This window comes from Macrobrachium nipponense, chromosome 6 (assembly GCF_015104395.2).
Source record: "Macrobrachium nipponense isolate FS-2020 chromosome 6, ASM1510439v2, whole genome shotgun sequence".
NCBI lineage: Eukaryota > Metazoa > Arthropoda > Malacostraca > Decapoda > Palaemonidae > Macrobrachium > Macrobrachium nipponense.
This window is the reverse complement of record NC_061108.1, coordinates 5,947,024-5,957,023: the sequence shown is the minus strand read 5'-3', so window position 1 is coordinate 5,957,023 and position 10,000 is coordinate 5,947,024. Positions and strand designations below refer to the sequence as shown.

The following is a 10,000-nucleotide window of genomic DNA, read 5'->3' as shown; positions in this document are numbered from 1 at the left end:
AGCCCAGCCCACCACCCCGCCATCCCATGCCCACACCCCCCGGTGATGCCCAGCCAACAACCACACCTTCCCCGTCCCCACCGGCAGCGCCCATCCCCAAGCCCTGCCGCCACCCGGCCATCCCTTCCCCACCCCCACACCCCCAGCGGTGCCCAGCCCAGCCCCTGCCCGCAACTCCACCGTCCCATCCCACACCCCGGCGGTGCCCAGCCCACCACCCAGCCAACCCCATCCCTGCTCCATGGCAGCGTCCAGCCCAGCCAGACACCATCACCCCGCCATCCAGTTCCCACGCCCTGGACGGTGCCCAGCCCAGCCCTGGCCGCAACCCCGCCGTCCCGTCCCCACTCCCGGTGGTGCCCAGCCCAGCCCTGCCTGCCACCCAGCCACCACCGTCCCCGCACCATGGCAGTGCCCATGCCCAGCCCAGCCTAGCTCGCCACCCAGTCTTTCCATCCCCGCACCCTGCAGCAGCCAGCCCGCCACCCCACCATACCCCATTCCCGCACCATGGAGGCGCCCTGCCCAGCCCAGCCCGCCACTACCCGCCATCCCATCCCCACCCCATGCCCCCATGGTGCCCAGCCCAGCCCAGCTTGCCACCACACCGTACCATCCCCATGCCCCAGCGGCTACCAGCCCAGCCCAGCCTGGTACCCCACCATCCCATCCCAGCGGCCTGGCGGCGCGCAGCCCAGCCCAGCCATACCGCCACCCCGCTGTCCTGTCCTCTCGCCCAGGCGGCACCCTGCCCAGCCCAGCCCCCAGCCAGCCATCCCACCCTGCGCCCCCGTGGATCCCAGCCCAGCCCAGCTTGCCATCCCGCCGTCCTGTCCCTGTGCCCTGGCAGCGCACAGCACAGCCCCGTCCCTGCCCGCCACCCAGATCCATCCTGTCCCGCGCCTCAGCTGCGCCCAGCCCAAGCCCATCCCGCCGCCCCGCCATCCCACATCCCTTACACCCGCGCCTGGCAGCACCCAGCCCGCCACCCCACTGTCCCATCCACACACCCCCTGCAGTGGCAGCCTAACCCAGCCCACCCGCCCACCCCGCCACCCCGGTGTCCCATCCCCACACCCCCCGCGGCGCCCAGCCCAGCCCTCCTCTCCTCCCCGCCATCCCATCCCCGCACCCCCACAGTGCCCAGCCCAACCCAGCCCACCCCACCGTCCCGTCCCCGCACCCCCGCGGCGCCAGCCCACCCAGCCCTCCTCACCCGCCGTCCATCTCGACGCCCCCACGGCGTCCAGCCCAACCCAGCCCTCCTCCCCACCATCCCATCCCCGCAGCGCCCAGCCCAGCCCACCTCCCCACCGTCCCCTCTCCCTGGGAGGGAGAGAGAGAGAAGCATCTCCTAAAGATGCTTCTACCCACTTAAAACCTGTGCTTAACTTTAGATCTAGATTATGCCACTGGATCTTGTGGATGATCCTGGAGCTTCTACAAATCCTCTTCTTTCCTGGCACTTCCAGGAATCCTTGGATTCTCCTCAGGCTTCGAGGAATCAATAAAACGCTAAAAAAACATTTTTCATTCATTTATTTCCGTTCAACTTCCATTTCCTTCTACAAACAAACTCATTTTTACAAAATAAATGTCAAACTTTCCACACAAAAACAAACTATCACCTCAATTTTCCCCATCTGATCCGTCTCCATGAGGCAGCGCAGACTTCATCCCGCCATTCCCTGAAGACGGACACCTGCTTCTCCAGTTGACAGGCGTCTGCATTTCTCCTGCAGGTTCTTCAGGTCGCCTGAACTTGCTTCAGTGTCACACTGGAGTCCACACTTTTCCTTCCAGAGGTCTTCCACTTCCTTCTGCAGACGCTGGAAGCTGAGCTCAAGGTCTTTCCATCTCGGATTCGCGCTGTTCGGTCGCATCTTTGTTCCAGGAATAGCCTCGCCATCCGCACCGCTTCTTCAGCCTGATCTTGAGGATCATGTCTTCTAGTAGCTGTTTCTCTCTCTTCTCTTTAGCGCTCTTCTTTTTCAAAATAGCTTTTCAGCTTGCAGTGAGTGGATCCTGTTTTGCCAAGTTCTGCCATGTTGCAACACCTCCTGAGTGATCTGTATCGTAGTAGTGGAACCTCTCTTGCAGCTGAAGAATTATCATCCTGTCCAAGTTCACATGCTGCTCTCTCTGGCACTGGATGGCGTCTCGCAAGGCTGCAGTTCTCTCATTCAGTTCCTTTTCCTTGGGCTCTTCGGCTCCATCAGCTATCAGGAGAATCCTCACTAGTGAAAATAGGCAGCCATAGAGCAACACCCAACGAGGTGACTATTCCTGCGTTAGGCTTCTCTCCGTATTTCGGAGAACATCAGGACCACAACGTCACAACAAGATCATCTAGTACGGCCATAAATTTTTAAAGACTGACGATTGAGTTTGTAGATATATCGTCAATATTCATCAGAGATAAATATTTGCCATCAGATGCTCTTCATAACATATTTTTATTTTTATTTTATTTTCTCTCTCTCGCTTTTGATCGTTTGACGAGATCTGGCAAATTTGCGTTCGTACATAAACGCTGCATTGTTTTACTGTCAGAATTTTTGTTGTATTTAATTTGTTACAGTTGTTGCTGTGGTCTGTTGTTGCAATTGGTGCAGTATTTTATTCTTACAGTTGCAATTATTGCTGTATGTGGTTGTTACGGCTGAAATTGTTCCTGTGTTTTGTTACAGTTGTTGCTGTATTTTTTGTTACAGCTGCTGCTGTTGTACTTTGTAGCTGTATTTTATTACAGTTGTTGCTGTATATTGTCGTTACAGTCGTTGCTGTATTTTATCTTCACGTTTATTACTGAGTTTTATCGTTACAGATGTTTCTGTACTTTATTATTACAGTTTTTTCTGTATATTGTCGTTACAGTCGTTGCTGTAATTTGTTTACAGTTGCTGCAGTGTTTTATCGTTACAGTTGTTTCTGTAATTTATTGTTAGTCGTTCCTGTATTTTATTGTTACAGTTTTTGCTAAATATCTCTGTCGTTTTTATAGTCAGTTTCTGTAGCGAATTGTTTATGCAATATTTATTTCATTACTTTTCTCTCATGATTTCCCATATTGTTGTGTGACTTTGGTTGTTTCTTTATTTATTCACTTTTTGTCTCTTGTTTATTTGCTTTCATGAAAACCAATTGCTTCTCGTACTGGATTCCTTGGGTTTGTTTGTTTTCTGACGGTTCCAGTGGGGGATCTATTGTTTATTACCTAATCAATGGAATAACCATTAACGCTGATATTGTTATTCATTCAATTAATTAGTATTTTGTTAGAAATATTTTTTGAAAACAGTTTGTTTGGTTTGAGGAATAGTTGTTTGGTGTGTGTGTGGTGTCGTTAGGATAGATAAAGAGATATATACTAGATTATATTATATATATATATAATTATAATATATATATACGATTAGATATAATATATGTGGTGTGTGTGTGGCTGGTGTGTGTGTGGTGTCGTGGGCGTGTTACCACTGAGGAGAGAGAGAGAGAGAGAGAGAGAGAACGTTAGGTGTATACTTTAACCTATTAGCAACATCAAGACCTACTCGATGAATGATACTAAAAAAATCAGGCCATTATTGCTTACTAATTTTGCTTGCGAGAGAAAGAAAAAAATTAACATAATTAAAAACGCATTACGAATTAACGAACAGACATCATTCATCAGTCGAGAAATGTAATTAGTCACAGCAGTGGTGGACTTAACCAGCGCAGATCACCGGCAGCAGACACAAAACGGTGTACAGTGTTTTTCGTTGCCCTGCTTTGAAAAAAAAAAAAAAAAAAAACAAAAAAAAAAAAAAAAAACACACTCGGATAGATTTCCGCTTGAACTTTTGAAAAGCAGGTTGTTGCCGGCTGTGTTCAATCAGGTAACACTAAAGAGGATGCGCTCCCTTTCAAAGCAGGACTGATCAACAGGCCGTCATTATTATTCAGGAGTTCGGCCTAGGGGCCATTTTTTCATTGTCTTTTATTTTTTGTAAAATGGCGAGTATCGTTTTCGTAATCAGTGTGTGTGCATTTTGCTTATTGGAACAGGGCTACGAGAGGCTTATGATACCCTCTTATGGACAACTTGACCACTGCTCTTTAAAATAAAATTGAAACTAAAAATAGGCGGACGGAAAAAAGTTGAATTAAAACTGCCTCTCTGCAATAGGCCTATGTGAAATTTGCGTGTGGTAAAGAATAGCCACGCCTTGGGGGGAAAATTCAATCGATTGTAAACTTCCTGGTGTTAAAGTTAAATAAGTGAAAGCTAAAAAAAAAGTTAATATTATTAATAATGTAAATTTAAATAAAATATTTAAGTTAACCAATAAAAAATAAAATAAAAAAAAAAAAAAAAAAAAAAAGAATAAAGAAAAAAATTAAAAATCAAAAACAAAAAAATCAATACAAAAAAGCAATCTTAAAAAAGACAGAAAATGGTTTCAAATTTTATCACTTGCCCTTAATCCGTTCGCTGTTTCACTTTCTTTTCTTTATTGAAATCAAAACCTATACTTGCAAGCTACTGGGCGAGGACTTTTGAAGTGTTATAATAAATAAATATATATATATTCTTTTATGCTTTTGTTATGTTCTTTATAACAGGAAATTAACCTTTCACTGTATTCATGTTATGGATATAAACCTGATGATCTCGATAAAAAAGTTTTTCGGGCGGGCTACTTGGAGGGAGGAGGAGGAGAGAGAGAGAGAGAAGAGAGAGAGAAGCGAGAGAGTTGAAGGAGAGCAAGAGGAGGAGAGAGAGAGAGAGTTGTGGGTCACCCCCGATTGCAAAACATCTGTTTGTTTGGGTTCCAGCTGATTTCCATGGAACTTTCCACAAACTAATAATAAACTTCGGTTTGGTTTCCAGCAGAACAATATCCAGGACCTATCTCCAGTCCTCTTGGAATCGGAAATTAAACTTTCCATGGACGTATGTTTGTTTTGTGAAAAAATGCGCCTCACCCGCGGTGCACTGTAAGGCGGTTGCTTTAAGGTTCTCTGCGGACGTCCCCTACGGCCCCATAGGCTGTGACCCCTTCATTTTCTTTCCTTACCGTACCTCCGGTCATATTCTCTTTCCCTACAATCTAACAGTTGTTTTTATTATTTTTTTTTCTTCGTAACTGGAAGGTCTTCTTTTCCTGTTACACCCCTTTTTTTCCCCCAAAACAATTTTTACTGTCAAGTTTGCCTTACAAGCCACCCTGAATGGACCTCATAGGGTCCAAGATGAATTGGGCGGGCCTTTTACGGACAAATTCTTTGAATTCCAACTCCATAGCTGTTGGAAAGCAAATAGGTTTAGACAATCATCTCTTTATCCGCTGGGTCAGTGATCAGTGTATAGGCTACTTAGATCATGAAGGAACTGATGATTTAAGCATTTTATTATTATTATTGATTATTAATTAGTTATTATTATTATTCATTCAGCAGATTGAGCCCATATTCATGTGTCTCATTATGAAGCCAAGAGAAGAAGGAAGAGATCTCCACTCACTAACAAAAAATAGATTAAGAAAAAACAAATAAACTCAATAAAAAATATATAGAAATGCATTGAGAAATCACATTTGCAAACTCGAAACAGCTTGCCACTAATAGTTTGATTTTATTTTTAATCTTATTTTATCTATTTATTAGTTTTAATCCTTTCATCTTGCTCCACTTTGCCTTGTGTCCAGTATTTATTGCTATTATTGACCCGTGCTTCGGATTGAGTGGCCAGTTCGAGTGGCCCGCATGAACCATCCAATTCAAATGACTTGTGTTACAGCGGCACTCTGTTTTGGGGTGGGGAGAGATGTGAAGGGTTAGCGAGGCTGGGACCCTCGGGCAGGCAAGAGAGAGAGAGAAGTATAGGACAGGCAGGATTTTCAATCTAGGTTGTACCCTCTGTGTGTATGGAAGAGAGGAGAGTAGAGAGAGAGGAGGAGAGAGAGAGTGGCGGAGGACGATGTCTGGGAGGGAGACGAGGAGATCGGGAGAGGATGGTAGGAGAGGTTGAGGAGGAGAGAGGGAGAGAGAGAAAATGAGAGAAATATATTAGAGAGATGCATAAGAATAGATAATAGATAAGACAGACAGACAAGATTATAGAGAGGATAGATAGATAAAGATATTTAGTTATCTGTATTTACCGATCATAAGAAAGAATTCAAAATTTTATGTAATTTGGGAAACGGGAATTATGTTGCAGGATACAAAACTCAATAATAATAATCAATAATAATGATATTATTATTACATTATTATTATTATTATTAATTATTTATTATTATTATTATTATGATTATTATTATTTATTATTAAATTAAAAAATATATCCTCATTTGTCAAAAACGAAATATGAAAAAAATCAGCGTCGGAATAATGATAAAGAATAAACGGGGTTAGTCATAGGTAAAAACTATTATAAAAATAACAAATAGAAAACAGAATGACTGGGGAATAACGAAGAATAGAAGAAAATGGTGAAAAATGGAAAAAAAAAAGCTTCGACAAAAGGATTGGAAAAGGCAATATCCATTTTGGATTTTACCCTCTGCTTCTGTTTACGATTATGAGGCCAATTGTAAAAAAATTTCTCGCTTATGACCGTTTAGATAAGAAAACTACCTTATAAAAACAGCTTGGGACCTTTTTTTTCTAACAAAATGTTATCTCTCTCTCTCTCTCTTCTCTTTACCTCTATCTATCTCTCTCTCAAACTTCGCGAAGACTTATATTTAGCAGGGGCGAGTGTTAACTCCTATTATGTTGGCTGGCATATTAGTGTGATATACATACATACGTACGTACATAGACGTGCGCGCGCGTATGAGTGAAGGACTCCTAGATCCTTCTGCTACACCATTTCCATTGCAAAGGACACCTGTGTCTCTCAACGTAGGACGCACATCGCCTAAAAGATCTCCATCCTGCGCGGTTCGTTTGTCCTTTTTTTTTTAATACGCGGCTAGTTTCATTGATGGAATACCCTTGTCTGCCATGCCCGGTCCGTGCCACGCATACCCCCACAGTCCTTTGGAAACGGATGATGGGGGGGATTCTGGATATCGGTTGTTTTTTTTTGATTACAATCTCAAGCCTATCGGTAGGATCCGGGGGTGACCTCATACGTTCGTGACCTTGGGGGAGGTCAGTCGTTGTCCGCTATTCCCCTCTTTCGCTAGATTTTGGTTTTTGGACTTTTTGGTCATTTAGGAATATCTGTTTTGAATTGAAGTTCCAAGCAGGTTGCTGAGCTTTAGTAATGAAAATAAAGTTACAAGGTTAAGTTCTCGCCTCCTCTATCTCTATCTTTCTCTCTCGCTCTAATCTCTATCTCTCTCTCTCTCTCTCTCTCTCATTCCTTCATTCCATTTATTTCGTTATTTTCTCATTAGTTTTGTCTATTCTCTGTTCTCTACTTACGTCTTGAATAAAACTTGTAAGTTGTCCATAGCTCCTTAATGTTTATTATTATATTATTATTATTATTATTATTATTATTATTATTATTAACATCATAAACAAGGGAAGGTGAAATTTTAAGATTAATGATAAGCTTAGCATTAATACTGACGGAATCATCCATCATTACTGGATGAAGTTTGATGATGATAATGATAATAATAATGAAAGACTGAATGTCTATTTTGCAGCTGCCCTTAACTCAAGTGTGAATCATCAGCAGAACTCGATTCAGACTTTGTTAACTCAAGTCTGAATTATCAGCTGAACCCGAGCCAGAATTTGTTACTATATTTTCCATAGGCGAAAGTATGACCCCAGTTGCGTTTGTCATGTTAAGACTGAGATTTGCATATAAATGGATGGTGGAGAGTTCGAAAGAAAGAGATAAAGAAATGCGGAAGAGATGAAGTGAAAAAAAAAAGCCAAAATTTCGAAGATGGAGTTGAGGGATGTCTCTCTCTCTCTCTCTCTCTCTCTCTCTCTCTCTCTCTCGTTTAAGGGGCTTAATGCACCATTTTGAAGAAATTTAGTTCAAAAATGTCCATTAGTTGAGTTTAATATTTTTTTATATCTAAATGTACGTACTTGAAGTTCTGGGTTAAAATCCAGCCATATAAATATAAAATTTAGACCAAGGACCAAGTGCTGGGTCCTATGGGTCATTCAGAGCTGAAAATAAAGCAGAAACAATTCACATATTAATTGACAATACTCTTTGAAATCTGGATCGAACTGGAACCACACGCCATTCAAATGAAAACGATCGAGGACTTAAATGGACGCGTTCCAGTTTTCCAGTCAAAAGACCTGGAAGTCCAGTCCATTTGGTTGAAGCAGTTAGTAGTGAATCTTGGAAAGTGAAGGCATTCCAGAGGTATCGGCGAAAAATGATCCGATCTCCAGCTTACTCAGAATGCATACAAGATTTGCCCCTCACATGTAAGTTGTAGGCACTATATTCCTAACTTTTAACGTAAATTGAAACGTGCTAAAATCTACGGTCAAACAACGCCTAGTTTCACCAACGAAAATTAAAATCAATAGGCTATATTGTATTAAAAAATAATTGTTTTCCTCTTACGTAGACCCTTCCCCTACAATCGCCGCCCCCCGCCCCCCCCCCCCCCCCCCCCCCCCCCCCCCCACCCCCCCCCCCCCCCCCCCCCCCCCACCCCCCCCCCCCCCCCCCCCCACCCCCCCCCCCCCCCCCCCCCCCCCCCCCCCCCCCCCCCCCCCCCCCCCCCCCCCCCCCCCCCCCCCCCCCCCCCCCCCCCCCCCCACAAACAACAAACAAAAGCAAACTTGTAGGCTTACTCCCCAAGTAAGCAAAAAAGGAATGATACAAGTTCTCCGTGACTTTCCGGCGGAAGAGATATCCAGGGAGATATATAAATAGTCAATGATTAGGAGGTCCGCGCGCCATGCGATATGGCCATGCATTACCGGAGCACATATCCCTCTCATCAAAGACTATTAGAGCTTATTGTCTGTGATGGAGGGTCCTTGGGGTGGTTACCAAAGACCCTTGATCAAAAAGGGATTATTATTTTTTTTTTTTTTTTTTTTTTTTTTTTTTTGCTCTATCACAGTCCTCTAATTCGACTGGGTGGTATTTATATGTGTGGGGTTCCGGTTGCATCCTGCCTCCTTATTGGAGTCCCATCACCTTTTCTTACTATGTGTGCCGTTTTATTATTATTATTATTATTATTATTATTATTATTATTATTATTATTATTATTATTATTGATTAATTTTTATTATTATTATTCAGAAAATTAACTCTTCTTATGAAGCAGGCCTACATGATTATTATTATTATTATTATTATTTTATTATTATTATTATTATTATTATTATTATTATTATTCTTAATTATTAATGGCTTGATTCTGCTGCGTATTAGACTTGAGAAATCGGCAGAATATTACTTCAACAGAAAAGTTGTTTTCAAGGTCCTACTTTCAGAAAAGCATTATTATTATTATTAATTATTATTATTATTATTTTTTATTTTATTAATTATTATTATTATCAGAAAATCAATCCTAAATTCGCATGAAACAAGCCCACCAAAGGGGCCACTTACTTGAAACTCAAGCTTCCAAAACATATGGTGTTCATTTGAAAGAAATTACAGAAAACAGCAGGAAATACAGAAAGAAGAGATATAGTCGGCAGAAAACTTAAGATAAAATAAGAAAATAAGACATTGCCTGCAGCTCCTTTCGTTAATTTTACTGTACCTCCGTTCATATTCTCCTAGAAACTGGTCCATAGTGGAACTGCTTTGAGGTTTTCTTCCTGTGACACCTTTCAAATCATTCTACTCCCAGTTTCTGTTTCAGCTATGAATACCTTTATAGGTCCCACCGACTGGCCTTTGGGTCTGAATTCTACGTACATTCCTAAACACCACCTTCGGATTCCATGCCCGCTCTCCTTCTGAGAAACTCGGAGAGATGCCTATACAGCTTCTCTGACATTGTCTGAATCTCCAGTTTCTGTGTTTTGCTCTCAAGAATTGATGGTT

At 42.7% G+C, this 10,000-nt stretch overlaps 3 protein-coding genes across 3 annotated transcripts in view; 2 read left to right on the top strand and 1 right to left on the bottom strand.

Annotated features, from left to right (window-relative positions):
- The window catches only part of LOC135216274 (uncharacterized), an 837-nt gene extending 835 nt beyond the window's left edge, over positions 1-2 (top strand). Inside the window, exon 1 of the mRNA XM_064251438.1 lies at positions 1-2. This exon is cut by the window's left edge and continues 835 nt beyond it. Coding sequence (XP_064107508.1) covers positions 1-2 — 2 coding nt within the window.
- LOC135216052 (division abnormally delayed protein-like) overlaps positions 1-10,000 on the top strand; it is a 42,488-nt gene that overhangs the window by 8,701 nt on the left and 23,787 nt on the right. The window lies entirely within an intron of this gene.
- Positions 271-945, bottom strand: LOC135216273 (acanthoscurrin-2-like). The gene has a single exon (XM_064251437.1). The coding sequence runs from the start codon at positions 943-945 to the stop codon at positions 271-273; it is 675 nt and encodes a 224-aa protein (XP_064107507.1).

Coding starts and splice junctions, on each gene's coding strand:
- LOC135216273 (XM_064251437.1), bottom strand. CDS start 945: ATGGCGGGGCGGCGGGATGGGCTTGGGCTGGGCGCAGCTGAGGCGCGG.